Source organism: Catharus ustulatus, chromosome 13, assembly GCF_009819885.2.
Source record: "Catharus ustulatus isolate bCatUst1 chromosome 13, bCatUst1.pri.v2, whole genome shotgun sequence".
Lineage (NCBI taxonomy): Eukaryota > Metazoa > Chordata > Aves > Passeriformes > Turdidae > Catharus > Catharus ustulatus.
This window is the reverse complement of record NC_046233.1, coordinates 13299883-13320856: the sequence shown is the minus strand read 5'-3', so window position 1 is coordinate 13320856 and position 20974 is coordinate 13299883. Positions and strand designations below refer to the sequence as shown.

General features: G+C 38.1%; 1 protein-coding gene across 11 annotated transcripts in view; it reads right to left on the bottom strand.

Annotated features, from left to right (window-relative positions):
• The window catches only part of ERC2 (ELKS/RAB6-interacting/CAST family member 2), a 413636-nt gene that overhangs the window by 391038 nt on the left and 1624 nt on the right, over window positions 1-20974 (bottom strand). For all 11 annotated transcript variants that reach the window (XR_004419294.2, XR_004419295.2, XR_004419300.2 and 8 more), the window contains exon 2: window positions 8806-9601. Coding sequence is in view for 1 of the 11 variants with exons in the window: in XM_033071602.2 (XP_032927493.1) it covers window positions 8806-9456 (651 nt within the window). In the remaining 10 variants the exon portion in view is untranslated. The remainder of the gene's footprint in view (window positions 1-8805; window positions 9602-20974) is intronic.

Genomic DNA, 20974 nt, shown 5'->3' with positions numbered 1-20974 from the left:
TCCTGTGATTGTCTCAATTTAAGTACAGGCTTTTGCAGTGAGACTTGTACTGTATTCAATTAATGCAGTAGTCAATTAAGTGGAAACCTGAATGAGTTTAAAAAGCAAGCCTTGTTTTAGGGTTTGCTGCTCCCCACCATGTGTTACACTCCCCCCACAGGTTCTGCTGACCTTTGGCTTTTCTTCCACAGAAAAGCCATGTGACGAGACCCCACCCTCTCATTCAATTATAGATGAGACTGAAATACAGACCTTATAGGACCTTGGCATCCTCCAAGTCTCTAACACTGAAATATTCACTGATTTGCCTCAGGATTTTCCTTTTGGCAAACCCATCATTTATTCCTTCTCCTTTGGGGGTATCAAAGACTGAAATCTCTTCACATGTGTTGTGTTAGCTTTATCTTCCAACCCCAAGAGTAAAAGCAGTAACTACCCTGTGGCAGATGCTTAAGGAAATTCAAAAAGTATTTTCCTCACCCCACAGGCCAAACTTGAAAATTAGTAGATTCAAAAGACTTATTTGCTCCTGCCACAAGCAATCCAACTTGAATCAAAGTTATCCTTTATAAAATACACCAAGGGTTTCTGAATCCTAGAGTCTTTACCAACTCAGCTGACAGATATTCCAGCAAAATACTCAAGTAGCAACTGTTATCTTGCAGCTGACAGCTTTAACAAGTGGATTCACTGGCACCAGAGAATACACAGTTCCATAGTCAGGAATGCCAGATGCCTTCAACAGAGCAAATGACGAACAGCCCAAACCTGACCCTGCATGACATTAACCAAACCTAACCCCCAGACATGCAAAAACTCAGAACTGAATCAGTGACCAACAGGTTAAGTCACCATCACAACGTTGCCCTTACCCTGACCACAATCTGAAATGCATCTTATCAGTTCAGGGGCATAACAGAAAACAAGGTTAGGAAGTGTCATGCAAGTTTATCTTTAAATTATATACATAATAAAAGAAGTAAATATAATACTTTGCAACCCAGCCAAAAGGGTCATGTTTCTCAAAAAAAACCCAGAGGAGGAGCTCCATATTGCAGGCTAATTGAATGTGGCATCATCAATTCCCTGTTAGATGATTTGGGGACAACTGTCAGAAAGCAAAAGATCAAAGGACCAGAAGGAAGGCAAACATCTAAATACTAAAAAGGTAAAATGATAAAGAAATTACTCTTTTTTTCAGTACTTCCCTTCCTTTTCTCTCTTCCTCTTCAGATGTTAGAAAATTCTGAAAAGTAATTTCCAGCATTTTGCTTAGATTACGTCTAAGACCTCAAGGAAGGAACCCAATTTACAGAACCCAACAGCAAAATAAAAATATACTTTAAAAAAAATACTCCATAAACTACTGGCTCCATCACCATCAGTGGAAAAGAAATTCCCCAAGGATAAGGTTTGATGTATTATCTACAACACCTGTGAGAAACTGTACTATTGATGAGATGAAAGGTTTAATTAACATCTCCAGGAGATCTTATTTGTATTTTGTAAAACTTGCTTTCCAAGCAAATTCCTGCATTACAAAGCTATTTATGATTAATGTGATGTATCCGATACCACCCAATTCAAAATGGTTCATATACAGTCCTGATTTCAAGTCATTCTGACAGCATAAAGTACCTTCTAGGATAGAACTGAAGCTGAACTTCCCTAATTTAAGACAGGAGGGAGTATAATGCAGCAGGTGCTGAAGGACTGTAGGGCTGCAAGAATAAAGCAAGAGTAACTTAAAGGCAGTTTTACCCCAACTAATATTCTTCTATGTTTGCATTTTTTCTAAAGTAGTCTTTTCTGAGACCCTGTCAGGATCCTGGCTTCAGTTAAAGGGTTTTACCCACACAGCAACACAACAATCACTGCTGAACAACAGAGCAAAGTACATCAGATTGGGGAACAGAGAACTCAGTATCCATCTCAAATTGCAAGGGAAGTTTAACAAACAGGATGGAATCACTAAATTCAGCTGAAATATTTTCAAAAATAAATAATAGGCCTATAGCCTTTCAGAAAACTCCTCATCTCATACTTCAGTTTGATGATCACCACCATGACAGGATAAAAATCCACCAGAAACAGCAGCAGCTTTTGTAGTGCTTTGGGATGAACCAAATATTAGTTAAGGATGTGAGTATATTCAAAGCTGGTGAGTTGACTGTTGCAAGTCACAGAGCCTCACACAGTTCCCATCACCTTTCATTGCAATGATCTTTCTGCTATAGAGTCAATTCACCTTCTCAAAATATTACTGGCTTTGTTTATTCCTCTTTATGAAGAACACTCACTGACACTCTTTATAAAACTTCAAGATGCAAAGGAAGTTTCATACCAGCACTTTGACACCAGATAATCAAGAATGACTTATATCCTGAATTTAAAGTAGGCATTTTGCAATATTCAATAATTTTTACTTCCTAACATGATGAATAAAGTATCTTTTGTTCTAAATAAGATAGTACTCTTTCAGTTACAGCTATGCACAGTGCATTCTAAACACTACAATTCATGGTCCTTATCTTTTTTGAAATACTGGGGGCAACAGAACAAAATCAAAAATTACTTTGCTCAGATCTCCTTATACCTCAAAAATGCCCAAAAGGGTGTAACTTATCGCTATCCTTTCCAATTTACCACTAACCTGTGATACAGTTTTCATACAGCTTAAACTATTAGTTTCTACTTTAACATAAATATGAAGACTAGTATCTAAACCAGAATACCACCAAAAAGCTTCAGCCAAGAACAAACAAGTTCTTGCCCAGTTACAAAAGTCACATTCCTATTATTCCTTTTTCTAGCTCAATACTTACCAAGCTTCTTGAGAGAGGAAAAAAAAAATTAAAAAAAAAAAGTAACTACATTCCCTCACTCGCCCTCAAGCACTTTCAGGTTATTACTCCCTCAAAATTTCCTTGGTTATCTGTAGTATCATGGCCCCCTCCTTATCAAATTCTATTCCCCACCAGAGCCAGGAACCTTTCCTCCTCATCAGCAGCAACAACAAAAGACACCACACACCCTTCTGGCACAGTTTATTCACTGCTCCTCTGCTACACACCATCCCTCTTCAGCAGAGGAGTCCTGCTTCACAGAATTATTATTTTCAATATAATAAAAAAACCCACTTATTTCATTCTACTTTCCTATTCAGGTAATGACTGTTTGATCTGTTCTGTGTGGTTAAAAGCTTAAGCACTTTGTTGCATTTAATACACAAAGTAAAGAAGAAATATTTTGCACTTACCTAAATTGCCATCAATGTGCATGAGTTTAAATGAAAAGAGTGGAAACATGCAAAATAAAGTTAAAATCAACACATATGCGTGTAGCTCCAGACAATTTTTTTTTTAAAGCTGAAGAAAGCAGGAAACAACAGTACAGTGAAAAACAGAAAAGGTGAATGGAAGTGATGAACCCGTTGACTTTACAGAATCATCCTAAAACACCTTAATAAGCTTGCACTGGTTGTAAACACTACACTAAAATTTGACATTGGAAATATTTTTTTCTTGAAGAGACTCATTTAGGAAAAAGGTACCCAATTCTTTTTTTAAGATAATATGAAAACATACCTCAGGTAGCATAGTAAACCACAAGCACAAGATTTCCATTCCTCAGGTTCCTAGCTTTGAGTTGCACCCATGTACTTCATTAATATTCACAATAAGGCTCAAAATCCCTGCTGTTTCACACATTTACACACTAAGATGGGCTGAATAGATTTTATACTCAAAAAAAATCCTTGTATGACCACATCTGGTATTCAGCAATGAAAGTCCTTTCCAAGCAGTAAGCAAGTGCATACTTGGACACATTAAGGAAGGCAACACCTATCTATGATCTCACACTAAATACCCAGGGCTGGCAACCCCCTGCATATTCCACCATAATGAACTTGCAAGAACATCAAAGAGCATAAACAAAAGAGCTAAAAAATATTTTTTAACAATGTATACCTTAACCTAATAAATGCTTTATTAGGAACACAGTGTAATTAGTACAGATAAGGGAAGCACCTTTTCAGAATATTTGTTAGGACATTTCCTTTTATTCTTCTATTTAGATACTTGGCATGAATCAAAGTGAAAATGAAGAACATGTGAAATAAAATTGAGTAGTTGCTCTCAGTTCTGAGCTCATGAATACACATTCCCTTCTCTACTGATTATTTTAGCACCTCTATTCTGCTAATTTCAGCATCTGAGTTATTGCTACAGATGGACAAAAGTTATTCTGAGAAACTATATCAAGAAACTTTTGCATTCAAAACTCTAAGCCTCAGAGGAACTGCTGACTATCCTTTTTATCCTCTCTCCATCTCATTAATCAGAAGTAAATTCCTGTAGTATCAGGATAGAAACAAAACTTCAAAAGATTCATAATATGTTTTCAAAGAACACATTAAGTCAATTAAAATTACCTGGTTTTCTGTAAGGGAAAAAAGGATCATGCTCACCCATTTATTTGCAGCAACACATAGTCATGCCATGACTGAAAAAGAGCCACTGTTCATTGCACACAGTGTCCATTTTGTATTAATTATGTAGTATTAAACGATGACATTTTTCAGCAGGTAAAAGGGGTTTTATTTTATGCAACAGGGCTTAATATGCATTTTTTTAAAGTGTCAGTGATTTTCTGCAATGTCATAAAAGCAGCATATCAACTGATAAACAATGTATTAGAAGCAGCTAGTCCAAATCAAATTAGTTTCCCTCCTGACAGACAGGCAACAACCTTGGAAGTTAATATTGCTGAATAATGTCTGGTGTCTTCCCAGCACTTCCCACCTCATGGCCTTCTGCTCTCTACTGAAACCTTCTACACTAACTCTTCTATACATTACACACAACTAGAATCTTCTATTCAAGCCAGATTAGAGGGAATAACTACCTACCTAGGGGGAAAAAAGCAAAGTCTGTTTGAGACATTGCAAATGAATTATTCCAAGATGAAGAACCACTTTAAATAGTTAAAAACATGTAGAGTACTTCCTTCCCCTATGTATATCAACACAATTCCAGTTATGCTGTGAGAAAATATCACAAAGAATATGAAGGGAAAAAGAATTAAATGTGAGCTGTGCTATCAAACTACAAGAAAGCATATATTCAGAAATGAAACAGCTTCCAAAAGAAAAACAGGAGCATCCAAGTTACTGTCCTCATGGATATCTTTCTGCTTCCAAAAGGTTTAATTTTATCAGTTTTCCTGTTGAAACAGATCCTACTATTTCAAACTAATTTATCTGGCTTTTTTTTTTTTTTCATTTATAGTCCTACTTCCCAGGGTTTTTTTAAACCTTCCCAATCCTGACATTATCTGGATGCATAACACATACCCATCCTTTAGGACACTGATGAAAGCCTCAAACACATGACACATCCCTACCAGATTCTACTGGAAATCTTCCAATTTCACCATGAATCACTGATGATTACACTTTGACACAGGTTTCCAATCAAATATTTCTCCACATAGTAGCACTTTCCTGTCATATGCTTCCTACCAACTCACTAAAGGGAAATCTCTTGAGACAAAGTTTGCTTAATGTCAGTATGTTACTACTGTTTTTCCATTATGCATAAGTGTGTTCTCCTGTCATCCAAGAAACAGACTTCTTGGACATGATTTTTGACAAATCCACATTGGGTATTAGTGTATTTTTTTATTCCCCCCACTACATTTAGAAATAGGTAATGACTTTGAAAAATACAGCTTCCAAATAATTCTTTGAGGTTTGCAATATTTTTTCAGAAACCACAATAAAAGTATGAAACTTATTTCATTCACTGTCATTTCATTTTTTTTTTGGCAGGCAGATGTGCCCTTCTCCAGTCTCCTGGGAGTTCCCAAACTTTGCTAGGAGACCTGGGAACCCAGGCAGGGTCACTGTCATCATGGACAGCCAATGTGAAAACACTTTTTAGTGTTTCAGTATGAAACAACTCAGTTTTTAAGGAAGTTTTATAAGGCAATAAACCTCAGACACACAAGGATAGACTGACCACTCTTCAGATAGATGTGATAGAGCACATCACCTTTTTTGTTCTTTAAAACTCCAGCTTCTTGATGATTCAAATTTAAATTAGTTGCTTGAAAGAATCAATATCCCTCTGCATAAGTGTGACAAGCTGACACAGCCAACTTGGGCTTCCAAAGCCATTCCTTCAGAAAGGCTCCTCTCCAAATGCTTACAAGAAAAGTAAGCAGCAATTAGATAAGATGATGGGTGCTTTTATACACAAATATTTGACTACAAGACAGGAAATAGCAGAAACACATGGTTGACTCCTGAAAGTAACAGGAGGTCTCTGTGGAGTTTTGTTGAAACCTGTGGCTGGGCTCTGTGCTGACTGACACTTCCTGAGTAACCCAGAAATCTGGGTGATCAATAAGATGACTAATTTTCCTCAAGGTGTTTGGCTATTCAGAGCAGTAAAAGACAACAATCAAATGCAAAGAACAATTTTATAAGACTAAGCAAATAGTCAGAGGTTGGCAGATGAAATTCAGGGAGATAAAAGTGGCACACAAGTGAAAGTAATCCTAGCTTTAAGCATAACAAGCTGGCATCTGAACTAGTTAGACTTAATAGTGAGGGGTTTTTCTTAATTTCAGTTAAGATATTAGCTTAGTTCTCTGTAGCAGCAAAAAATAAAGGCATCCAAAAATGGAAAGAACAAATTGTTGGGAATTTCTGTGAGAGACATACAGAATAAAAGGACAAACACAACATCAACACAGCTCATTTTATACCTTATCAAAAACACAAGCTGTTTTGACCTCCTTGCCTCAAAAAAAAAAAATCCCAGACATTTAATAGGTCTGAAAAACATCATGTTACTGTTTCACAAGGAATTATCACACATGGTAAGAGTCTCCTGTCTGGAAAAGAGCTGAGGGAGGGATGTGATGATGGCAGTGTAAAGTCCTAAGCAGCACTGAGACTGGCACCAGGCATCAATTATTTATTGCTTCTTGCAGTACAAGGAACAGGAAAGCCTAGCAAAAGCAGCCAAAGTCTAGTGCAAAACCAGATGAAAAGCAGTGGTTCCCTCACAGGTCTGTTGGGCTGTAAGAGCCCATGGACACTGGCACTTTAAACAGGTCCAAAAAGAACTGGCTGAACTTAAAGTCCACTGAGATATTGGGCACAACAAAACAGCAGCTGGATCATAAGGACTGCTCTCTGGGGATACCACTGTAAACTCAGCCTTTTCTGTGAATGTTTGGACACTGAGCTACTCAGTCTTTGTGTTTCTGTATTATAGAGTAAGAACACACACAGGGCAAAATACAGCAAACCTATCAAAAACAATGTAACAGGAAAATAAGAGCATTTGTCAAAAAGATATGACATGAACAAACTCCTAACTGAGTTACTGGTTTACTTTCCCCTCAAGGAAAGGAAAACTAGCTTTTAGGGGAAAAAACCAAAACATAAGCTCATTGGTATGTGACAGTCCCTAAATACAAGATTCAAATTCCAAATGTCAGTATAAGATATTAATGTGACACTTCTGTAAGAAATTCATGAGAGTGTATTAGAATATTTCTCTTCCTAAGGTGACACCAACTACCATCATTAAAATATCTAACCAACAAAGTTTTTCAAAAACAGAACCTCCACTATGCATCTTTTTGGTAATATTGGTTCTAGCAGCATCCTAGTGCATCTGCTATAAATAATCAGCAACTATTATTGTCAGTCTGGATAGAGAAGTTATACAAGAAAGTAATAAATTAATTCATTGGACTGAATTCCTGATGACAACCCAGTCAGTTTGTCACTGAAGTAGCTGGTAACAGCCTTGCCAGCTCTATAGATCTTTAGGTTGATGACATGCCTAAAAGGTGGAAAGTTTGCTGAGAAGCTCTAATTGATCACAAACTTGGAAGTAAATTAAAAATCACAGTTGTTGCTGCCTGCCAGCAAAGAAGTTTAGATTTGGAATCTGGAAGTGAAGGAAACATAGGGATGTGGTTTTGTCTGGGGAAAGTTAACAGATGGTTTTAAAAGGAGCAGCTTTAAAATAAGACCAGAAGCCAAAAAGTGTGTGGAGGAAGAAAGGATAAATTTTTTGGTCTGTTTATGCTGCTGTTTCATATAGTTTTGTATACATAGCTGTATATTTAATACAGCAAAGTCCCAAAGTCTGACTTTACAGATTTAGCCATCCAGATTAAAATATTTGAATCTTTTTATAATTGCAGGAAGAAAATGTTAAATTGTGAATAGAAGTATTTGTACACATTTAAAACAAACTAGTTTTCTATAATGCAGGTCTCTGAAATGTTACTGAAAGCTTTCACTTTGCTCTGTAAAGACAAAGTACAGAAAGTCAAATACGAGGATTTACCTTTATAACTTTAAAACTGGTAAATCACTGTACAGTTTCAACAAAATATGCCTCTGGATGTTTATTTATACTTTTTTCAGAAGTGGCTCGTTTACCTCTTCAGAAAATGTTGCCAAGACAACATTTAAACAGTTGTTGCAAAAAAAGAACACAGAAAACCCTAGAGGAAGTTTCAAAGATAAGAGAAAGGATTATTTTCTCCATCTAAAATGTGAAGGAATGCTGCATGAAGGAAATTATAACCTAATTATATTTGGATTCTTATTAGTGTTCTTTCCTGCAGTTTAGCAATCAGAAGCAGATATACAAACACATAGAATTATTGTGGCAAATATCAAACTTGTGCCAGCACTGGATACAATACCAAAAGCAAAACATTAAGTGCATGGTTGGAAATCAACACAAAGATACTTTCATAATTACTTACCTGATTTTCTTCATGGGAAACTCTCATCTGTTCTTTAAGAACTGACATTCTGGCTGCTTCTTCTTTCCTCAATACTCTCTCTTTCTTTAGCTCAGGACTCCAGAAAGTTTTGATGCTGTTCATAGAGGACCCCAGCTTGCTGTCCTTAATGTCTAGTTCTTTTCTGAGAAGGTCATTCTCCCTCTGCAGATCCTTCAGCTGAGCCTGCAGATCTAACATGGTGCTATCTCTAACCTGTCTCAGCATGGAAGGAACCTGGTGGTGGTGGTGGTGCGAGGATGTGGTCAGCCCTCCGTGCTGGTCAGTGTAAGAAAGGACATCTGTGTGTGACAGTCCAGCAGAAGCAATATTGGGGCTGCTCCCCATGGCTGTGACTCTGCCACCATACACAGCTCGATTTGTAGCCCTTCCAAGAGTCATTGTGCCCTTTGGGAAAGTAGTAGAAGCCACGCCCTCGTGGTCACTCAGGTACATTGGTCCAGATGTTGCATAGGCGGCGTTAAGGGACTGGATGTTCTCCATGGACAACGTCTTCCCCGTCCCTCCCCCGCTGCCAGTTCGCCTGTGGCCCAGGCGAGGGGACCTGGGCAAGCGGGGCGACCTGGAGGGACTTCCTTCCAAGTTGCTGATTGTTCTTGCACTTCCATACATTTTTCTTCTACTTTGAGGTACTACTTAGTAAGAAACTAGTAACACTAAAGTTGAATATTAAATTTACAATTCCGGCTAGAAATACTGGCAGTTTCACCGCATTCTTCCAAGTAAGCAAAAATCTGGTTTTCCTCCAAAGACAGATCTGAAAAAAAAAATTTTAAAATTAAGTTTTCATTTTGGAAAACAAGCTTACAAGGAATCACCCTATATCAGAAAAACCAACTTCCCAGAGTAATAACTCTGAAAAATAAAAATCTGCTATGCATTTTATATTTAAGATGATTAGTTAAAAATGCATTTTCAAACTAATTTCAATTTAAAAAACCAAACAATTTCTTCCTTAGTTTAACAAGCTTTAGTTTGAAAACAGTAAGTTGGAATGAACAACATGGGCCCAATAAAATACCTCAGCTGGTGTGTTAAGGGACTTCAATGACCAACAATATGAAATTTATATAAAGAAAAATATTTATTGCTGACATTAAGAACTACCCTCTCAAAACCTCCAGAATTCCCAAGGCATACATATCTAAAGGAATCTCGTTGATTTATTTTTTCAAGTTTTGGCATTTTAACAAAATTGTGCACATCTGTCCCTCTTTTCAGCTGTCATGCAGCATTCAAGGCATGACCCACAGCTTGTTCCACTACAAGAACTTGTGCAGCTTTCCTGCTGTCTCAACTTCAACACATTGATCAACTAAAAAAAAATCTCATCATAATTATTGGGGAAATGCAACTGCTTATCCTAATTCTCAAGTGCCAGCCATCCTCTGGCCAAATAACTCATCAAGCCCTCTGAGAAATCCTTCCCTGTATCTTTCTAGTTGCCTGAAATAGTTCCACAGTGCCTTCAAAAACAAATCTCCCATGAGACCTGAGCTAAAGATGATATTCCTTCCACAGGCTCCTGGCAGATCCTGGGCAAAAGCAACAACAAATCTTCTAAACTGATAGAATCCACCCCACCCTCTCACTCAATAAAAATAAAAAATAAAAAATAAAAAACCCACAAACAAAACAAACACCCCACAAAAAACACTACACTCAGGTCTGGTGAAAAAAATAATACTGCTAGCAGGAACTGCCAGAGTCAATTTAAACTGCACACAATAAAATATTTTTAGATACAGCTGATATGATACACAACCAGGAGGTGAGGTTTAGTATAAATTTGTTGATTCTCAGAAGCAGAGGTACAGAATATTCTTAGATCATCTCCATACTGTTTTTCCTTTTACAGTCTGATAAATCAATAATTTATGTTTCTTGCTTAGAGTTACTTAATAACTTACTTAGCCTTCTGTTCATGCCCCTGAGATGCCTTTTTAGATACTTTTAGAGTTTATTACTTGTGGTCTTTGTTTTCTCAACTTGTGTGAAGTTTTGGAAGTTCTTATATCAGAACACTTGTCTTGCTTTGCACTTCATTGTTCACCACTGAGCTCTACTGAAAAAAGGATCCTCATTCCTTATCCAAAGGGAGGCTAACTTCCCACTAAACTTCTTTAATAATGTTTAAATGTTGATTGAACACTGTAGCTTCTGTAAGCTTGTGAAAATTCTGAAAGCAAAAGGAAGAAAGTAAAATACTATCAACCAAAGTGTTATTACCTTCAATTTCTTTTACTTTCCCCCAGAAGTATTCTAATCAAAACAGAGACCTCTGTGTTGTAAATACAAACACACTGATGACATGCTTGATTTTCATACTTGAATGGGCTACTAAGGACAGCTCTCAGACCAAAAGCTGAAAACCCTGACTTAAAAAATCTTAGTGTCTCCATTTTCATTTGCAATTTTTTACTTCCTGCAACCTGAACTGTACAGACTGGGTTTCCTGCCAACACCTCAGAAAAAGGCAAGCACATGAAAATATGATTTTTAAATGTGTGTACTTCTTAAGGATAAAACTGGGGCCTTCCTTTATGGCTGTGACATCTCAGACACAGTAGAAGCCATACACCATTGCTTTATGAAAGAGAGGAGAACAGCATATACTTTATTTTCTGCACTTTACTGCCTTTACATGGACCCTTTCCTAGCTTCAGGAAGATTTACTGTGTGTCTCAACACATCAGCAGTTGGAGACATGAAGAAGCAATATCAGCCTCGGGATCTCAACAATTGCCACATAGATCATCATCTACTCCCTGGAGAAAAAGATCCCATTTTCCCACAGAACCAGATGACAGAGCCATTCTAGCTGAACTTAGAGTGGACAGGTGAGAGAGAATTCTATTTTGAAAGACAATTTTATATTGCTATTTTAATTGGACAGGAGAAAGGAATACTAATACCCAAGCTGTAGGTGTTGCAGTAGCCAGGACAAAGGAGTCACAAAGGTCATGTCCCCCTAGAACCTTCTCTGAGAAAAAATGTCACCCAGGTTCATTCATTCTGGTAGGGAGAGACTGCAGACCCACTACACACACTTTCCTAAAAGAGTTGAGTTTTAAAATCCAAGTCAGCACCAGAAAAAAAAAAAAGAAAAACATAAACCCCAGACGCTCAGCTGCTTGGCTCAATATTTTTTATTTTAAAGAAATGCTTTTAATGTACATGATGCAAAATTAACCACTATAATCATGAGTTTATTATTTCTGCATTGCAAACAAAGCTGTATTTCATATGGATCTGCTAGGATCCAGAAAATTAAGCATGCATTCTCAGCTGGGGGCAGGAGGGCAGGCACTACCACTCATGCCAAAGTCCCTCCTGATGCCTGTTCCTACTTCAACTCACCTTATTTTCCACATTCCTGCCCCACCTGATCACCTGCACTCTGCAGGCAGCAGCGTCATAGGTTCACATTATCCACGTGGTTGAAGTCTGACAATTCATTTTATTTGTCTTTTGGCTTTCTATTTTTATAGACAACTGGAGCAAAGGATTCCAACATTATGCTACTAGAAGATCTCACTTAAGTTATTTTTCAAATCCTTACTTCCACATTTAACATAATTACAGGGTTTCCTTGAAATACTGTATACACAGCACCCTGTGAATTCTGATTTTCACTGGTTACACACTCTTACATGCTGAGGGATGATTTAGGCTTTTAGTGTCCCCTCCTGTGGCCTGAATCACCTAGTCAGCAGGAAGTTTGGGTATCAGCCAAATACTTAATAGCTTTGCACAACTACTTGCCAATATTAACATTGAGCCAAGAGCTCAAACATTTGTAGAAGTACCAAAAGCTTTAAGGAAATCTCTTCTTTAGTTAACCTCCCCAAACAATATATGGTGACAGTTAAGTGCAGAAATTATCCATCTGATTTCAAACTGTCTACAACTGGTAAGTGCTATACAGCTCCCTACATATAAACTAAAAGAACCAAAGTAGAAAATAAAAAGAGGTGATGTAGAACACTATAGCTGCGTTTTCTCTGCCAGGACTGCACTTTGAGGCACCACAAAAGGAAGGAAAAAAAAATCTGATCCATAAAAACATGTCCTAGCAAACAATAATGATTCCTTTATTTTGATACCATGTTTTAAATACTCTCATCATAACAAAATGTCTGCACACAGAAGACTTGGAGCACATATGTATTAAAAGAAGTGGCTAAGAATCAGAAATATTTCTAGCACTTCCTTTTGGTTTACCTAGATTTTCTACTGCTTTTGTAATGGCACAGCACATTCTCATAGAGAAAATTATCTTCTTCACGTGTTTGTTACTATCTGTGCTGATGCAAAATCCAAAAAAAAAGGCAGCTGATACAAACGCAGATACAGAGAACCCAAATCTGTTGTAGAATATCCTTCCTTTCTTCATTAATCTGCGTGAGCAGCCTGGCATGTCTTCTTTTATAAACATATATATATATATAAATACAATGCTCTTCATATGGAGCTAGTACAAGAACAGCATTGTTCCTATTAAAAGGACAGAGTAATCTCTTTTCCCCCTTACCAAGCTGACCAAGTTACTTCTCCCCCACCTTTCTTTTAATCCAATAAGGAAAATAAAGAATTTCTTCCCACTCCTCTACTGTTTCTCACAAGTTTGAAAAACAAAGCATACATGACAACTTGAAAAGCAACATTTTCGTTTAGACTCCTTGCAGTGTCCTGCATGGCATTTTTATGTAAATATAAATTTTATTGCAGTCTGCACAATACATATCTTTTTACTAGTTAACAGACATTAATTTGTTCCCTCTCTTGTAGCTTGTTGTAAAAATTGCACATAGGTAGTTGCAAATAAAGTTAGTTCCAAAGCTTGTTTTAATATTTGAGAGCTGTTCATGCCCCTGAACTCCCATCAGTGCTAAATGGAAGAGCTGGCATTTATCACCTCACAGCAACAGTTCACCAGGCCTGCCTGCCTTTCATTTCTCTTTCACACAGAAGAAAATATGAAGGCAAAAGCAGGAGTGGCTGCTCAATATGCATCTAATGACATAGGGAAAATAAAGCTGTCAGGCATTCTAATGCTGTCAGGTGCAGTGACAGCAATGAATACTTGTCATGCAACCAGAAAACTGCACCAATTGAAATATTTGCTCAAAATGCCGTATTAAAATTCTTTAAAAGCATGCAATTCTGACACCATTATCAGGATTGTCAATTATCTTATTCTCAAATGTACTTAAGTGAAGGGCCAACAATACCATTTTAACTTTTTTATGCAAGCTTCATGGGTTTAAAGCAAGCCTAGTGTTCAAGAGAGGTGCATATCTTTCAAAGCATTTTACTCTTTATTACAACATTTGAGACACTGTAATTGTTTAAAAGCATCATCCTAGTTAGAAATAGGCTTTAAATAATATAAGTAGTATTTGAACTCCACCAGTTGACACCTCCATTATTTTCTAGCTTTCAAGTTAGGTGCCTTTGTTGCTCAAACTCCAATTCTTAACCATTTATCTCTAACATTAAAACAATTCTTTCCTGCAGTCCTGCATGTGACAAGTGTTCCTGGGGTTTCTAAGATGCTTCAGGGAGGTGAGAAACTCCAAATTTGTTTCATTTTATTTTTCTGTTGTTGTGTAAAATATTAAAGGCCTGAAAATTGAAACATTTAAAAAAAAAAGCTTCTATAGCCAAGCAAAGGCAGAACCATCACATCTAATTTTAATTGTTATGTCAGAGAACACACTGTATCTTTATAAAAAGCTATAGGGCAGCCTATCTGCTAAATCTGGGCAAACACAACCACGTACAGTCTGTGCAAGTTACCTGCCAGTCCTGGACCTTTCTCACCATCTAGTCCCTTCTGATGTAACAGTCACTCCATAGAAGCAGAGATCTTGAGTGTCACTCTTTGTTTAATGTACAAAGCACAAGCACCAACAGTGGTGTGAAGAGTTTCAGAGGTGCAGGGTAAAACACCTCAGATTTAACTGACTGAAGCTCCCAGTCCCACACTCACTGTGTCATTGTTTTGCTGCCCATCTGCTCTCTGCAACTGTTAACATTGGGATTCTATTTTTTATTGATGGGTAGGAGGGTGGATGGTGTGAATCACCAGCAACAAGGGACAGAAACACAAATTGTAAAACACTGCTTGTCCCTCTTCAGTTTTTTTGGTTCTCAACTTCCCTGCACCACAATGACCTTCCCAGGATACAGACATTTCCAAAGACCTGGCAAGCTTTAGGATTTCCAGAGAAATATTTCCTAACATTTCAGTCCTTGCAGGTTTGCAGGTGTCTTTTGTGCTAAATTCTGCATCCCAGTCTGTATTCATCACACCTTCCATCCTGCAATTGGCAATCACTTGCCTTTTATTTCCTTCTCACTAAGAACTCTCATTTATCAATACAAGTCTGCATTCACAAACTCCAGTATTTTGTGGAGGATTATTCTAAGGGACATGGTAAAACAGGCAAACAGTACTTTCCATTTAATAACTATTAAAGAACAACAACAATCCTATGTCCTGAATTTTTACTAAAATAGCCTCCTTTGGGGAAAAATATTAAAGTGCCAAAGTATACAGCATTCTTCAGGATTACTTGAAAGTTGTGTGTAATTATTAGCAAAGGTATGCTTTGCTTTTGTCAGCATTTACCTAACTTGAACGACTAAACCATTTACAGAAACCATTATAGACTGAATTATCCTTTGAAAGGTAGAGCTTAAAAATAAGCATGACTTAAGAAAACCTAAAAATTTTCTAGAAAAAAAAATCTGAAAGACAAGACTTGTTCTGTCATTCCTATACTGTCAGCTTTTATACCAATTCTTTGAAACAAAAGGTTAGTAATATATAGTAAAGACTACATTTGTTTTAGTAAAATAGCCTAAGAACTGAAAATAGCGTAAAAGGCAATTGACTGAGTTTGAAGTTTGACCAGTAAATTTGTCTGTTTTCACATTAAGTATGCTTTAAAATATTGTCATTTACAATTACGTCATACTTGTAATTTTCAGATGCATTTATAAGTCTTAATGGTTTAGAAACCAACAGAGACACTCCCACACAATGGAGTATTTTCAATTGCATCCACTAAGGTTACTCTCATGAATGTTACTAAACACAGGGTTACATATTTGCAAGAAAGCTACTTTTTTTTTTGCTACAAAGCTTCCATTGTCATTAAAAAGGCAACAAAATAGTCACAGGTTCAGCTATTAAGACTATCTGTGCAGCCGCCAGCAGTTTCTTAGAACACTTAAACACTGGGACATTTAGCAGGACTACATATCCATATGCCTACTCAGACTGCAAAACAAGAAGTATATTTATGCATTCAGCATGCTTTGAAACCATCACAATTTAAAAACCTGTAGAACATCTCTCCTCTGTTCTCTGTGCTCAGATACAAGAGCATGCACGTTTCAGTTCCATGCCAAAAAAAAAAAAGCCTGGCTGTGGTTCAGCCACATCAGATCAAAGCTGTCCAAGGAACTTACAGGCTCTGTAAGTGATGCAAGTGATTTAGCAGATTAGCTTTCAATTCATCACAGAATCAGCATCCTGGAGCCATTAGAAGACATTGCACTTCAGGAATTGCCCTTTTATTTATTTATTTGCCAAAAGTTGAAGAGTTCCCCAAGCACTTGGTGGCTGGCTCACAATTTCATAGCACAGCCCAATCTGCCCCCTTTGGACTCACACACAGCTAAGCACAATCACACCAGTTCACAAGTGCAACTTAAAAGTCCTCACAGACATCTGACTTAACACTTAAAGTTGATGACAGATGTTATTGTAACTGTTTCCTTAAGGAAAAACAAATGGTTTGAGCAGATTTCAAATGAGGTCTATAAATGAAAGCTGAGGTACATCATGACTGCCAAGACTCAGCCATCAAAAATAAACTTGCTTTACACAGCAAACTGTCTCCCAGAGAAACCCCTGAGAGTACTCATTTTTTCTACTATCACTGGACATAAGGGTGCAAAAAGAACTGTGCTTTATTTACCAGGTCATATTTGTCCACTAATCTGAATTGTTCAAATTGTTCATAAGATGTGAGAACTGTATTTCAGCAATATATTTTGAGGAAAAGAATGCACTACAGAAAATTGTTTAAGTCAAAAGCCTCACTATCACAGAAATAATAACCTGATCTGTTTTATGAAGTAATTAATAATTCAGACACTGCACATGCTGAGAGATAATGAAATATATATTTAAGCAGATTACCAGTAAATTAATTTTACTGATCATGAAAAGTATTTAGATAATACTGAAAACTGAAGATACAGCAGCAAAATTTCTAACAGGACTCAACACATATCTGAGAATTCAAGTACTATGGCCTCCAAGTCTTGCAATGAAACAATCCAAACACAACAAATAGTGCAACCACAAGTACAAACATATTAAACCCCCATGAGAAATTGGAATGAAGTGACCAAGATGTGCTCTGAAAGCCTTCCAATGCAAGGGGAAGATTAAGTCCCGTTAGTCAGGATCCCAAGTGATCTCAGTCACTGGGTATCTTAGTTTGGAGGACAGGTGTCTGCTAAGAAAGGCAGGAGCCTCTGTTTGAAATGGAGAATGTAAACCTCCTCCCTCCAAATTATTATAATTTTGAAATCAAGGAGCTCTCAGGCAAAGATATGGGAATTAGGAATAACAGTTCTTTTCTAGGGAAATTAAAATAGAAGTACAATACTACAAAGAAACAAACTCCAAACCCTGACACAGTCAGAGTACAACCTGACACCCTGTCAGGCAGGGTGTTGGCAGCAGTCCCATCCCATGGTGGCTGCATCCTCCTGCAGTGACAGATGTGGCTCAGTTGGAGCAGTGCTCCTGTACAAGGTGCAGTTTCCCTCCGGAGCTCCAGTGGTGATGTGGAGAAATCCGGTTTTCCTTTGGAGTCCAGTGGAGAAAGGGGCTCCCTTAGTGTCCCAAAACCTCTGTTTTTATCTTGGTAAGAAATGTTGGGCTCTTCCCCCTGGCTGGAGCAACTCCCAATGGGATGCAGTAATTTTATCAGTGCCACAGTGGGACTCAATGGCCATGAGCAGAAAATGACTGGCTGGAGGAAGGATGGGTTGTGAAAAGATAAAGAACAATGCCCTGCCTGGTTTCAATGGGTGGCCCATTAGCAGAATATCTCCCACAGAAATAAGGATCACTGCCCCCACCCTCAACAGATGGTGATAGAACAGATACCTTTCATCACATCCTGTATGGTAACCCCAGACACTGGGACAGAAACTGCCCCACACATTACCAATGCTCTGCACAAAATGCACTTTTTGACTAAATTCAGAAATGGCAGACATTTGTTACATCTCTTTCACTTCCTTCAAAATAAATTTCACATTATATCCAACTAAGCAATCACTATAACAATGTTTTCTCTAGCGGCTTTCCACCCCAGTTCCACAGCACTTCCTGAAACTACAGCACATCATTTCCACAAGTGTCTATACAATATATATTTAGATATACACCACTTTCATCAATTCTTTTACTCCATTCAATGTCCTATGACATTTCTCACATGATTAGATAGATTTTAGAGTCAAATAACTTGTAAAAATCTCTCAATTTTTGTACACTTTAGCTGCTAGATTCTACATCTGCACAGTGACTTCAGTTAGAGGAATAGGATAATGGGCAGGACAGTGGGAAGTATTAAAAGAAAAATCAGAGTATTTGCTGAAAATGGGGTATTTTAACCAAATAAAAAGTACATCGGTCATTAAGGGAGCCACATGGTAGCCAGTCTGAAACATTTCCACTGAATGCCAGTCTCCAAAACTCTGAGGAGTTTTTAAGATAATCTGGAAAGCAAGTACCACCTTTCAAAAATCTCACCTAAAATTTTCACAGAAAAGCTCTGGCTTTGCTAAACATCCAAAATGTTAAAGACTCCCACACATCCTATCAGAAGTTGAAACTCTGACATACATCTCAAATTCTTAGACACATATTCCTTCTGCTTTCCTAAAAGCACAGAAATTCAACTCTACATATCTCCCTCATTATTCTCATTTTAAAGTAAAGGGACAACATGTAACCTGTCCGTTGCAAAGTCTAAATTTAATCTAATATCATGAAGGAATTTCAAGTTTCTATGAATAGAAGTGGTATAGCAGTGATGGAGCCTTATGCAGAGAAGTGCTACAGTAACAAACCAACATAAACCCATCACACTTGATCTCAGAAAAACTGTGAAAGATTGGCTTTCTCTATAAAATACTTTACATCTTCAAAAAGTGACTAAAACAAAAATACTCCAGAAAATCATTTGACTGATGATTCTGCTGATGTGTCTTTGTATTTTCTTAATGTAAAAGTATCATTCAGAAGAAGCAGCATTACACAGTTCATTTTCAGAATTTAGTTTCAACTATGACCCTCAAAAAGAAATTAAAGTCATTTTACTTTCAAATAGCTCCTACCCTTTTGCCAGGACTTAGCAGAAAATATAAGCTAGTGTTAGTGTTGCAAAACAAATACATTGAATCAAGTTCATCATTGCTAAGTACATATAAGATTATTCAAAAACTAAGACTTAAATCAGAAAAATACTTTAATACAATCCTAAACCAAACAAATATAATGTCACAGATAAGATGGGGGTAACTTTTTTTTTAAATCAGTATCAGAGCAATATTTCCTAGGTGGATTTAACTAAGATCCTCCAGATATATCTATCCCAGGCATTAAAAACTAATTTAAACAGATGATAAGCACATCATAGTGAACAAAAATATAATAAACACCCTAAGAGATACAGGTGGGGGAACATATGTTGTCTTTGGAAGTGATACAAAGGCTGGTTGCCTCACCCTCTTTGAGGGGTGAACAACCCACTCTTTTTTCTTAGTCATCCTTCAAAGGTCAGAAACAATCATCTTTCTAAAGCAAAAGAAAAATTATCACCTTGAGCATGCTTATACAAAAACACACATGGTGAATAAATAATTCTCCAAGTATCGCATATATTTGACATTCTAAAATGTCAATGGCTGAACATGTTCTTTTGGTATCTGGCTACTAAGAATATGGCCCTCACCTTTCCACAGCCTTCAGAGTAGACAAGGAAGAGCAGGAAGGACCAGCATGGACAATGGATCTCGCACTACATCCACCAGAATTTGACTATAAGTAGGTTAGAGGCACTCAAGAACCACTCACAGGATAAGAGGTGGCAAAATGGGTCCCCTCCAAATGCTGGCAAACCACAAGAGCAAGGATAAGTATAATAAGGCACCCAAACACTAAACAAGAAATTTCTCAGTTCTTAACTGGAAGGCCCTTGTCACCCTGGGTGTGCTCACAAAACACAGCCCATGGTTTCTCCATAGTTCAAACGTGTGGTTTCAACCTAGACAGCGATAAACCCCGGGGACTGCCCTTATCTCAGTGAGCCTTTGGAAGAAGAAATTATGTTCCTTTTACTCACCGGACAGAAAGCCTCTCCTTCCTCCCAGTTTCCTCTAGGAAAAGTGAAAATGCTAACTCACCTTGATGCCTTGAAAGCCATTTTACACAGAGCTTTCAAACAAAAATAACAGTAGTAAAAATGTTTCCTTTAAGGCACTGAGGAAATGTGGAGTTACTTTAACACACAGTCCCTAACACAGTCACCCACGGAGCCAAGGCTTGGACGGTAAGTTTCTTCCATCAAGAAACCAAGAAAGCTTTTCCCCCAGAAACACATTCCTTAAGGGATCTGGATATACCTCTGTACACTCTGCGTGTGCAGAAACAGACCCTGACAACACAGGGCCCTTTTCCTCCTGCAGTTCGGGAAAAGGAACGAACGGGGAATGCACAGTTCGGCCAGATGCGGCCGTGAGGGGACCGAGGCTGAGGGAGCTTCGCCTGCTCTGTGGCCGCTGGGGTTTTATGGCTGGTGCTTCCTTCACCTGAGCGCTGGGAGCGTTCGCCATCCCCCGCCCTGCCATGGGGAGAGTGCAGGGAAATTCCCCGGCAGAGGGATTGGTTCGGGGTCCCCGCGGGGACGCGCAGCCCCGACACGGCCGCCTGCACCGGGCCGGTCCCTCAGCCCTCGCTGCCGAGCGGGGAGCCTGGAGCACAGACCGACAGACCCCGGTGCTCCCCCCGACCGGCCTGGGGAAGGGCCGC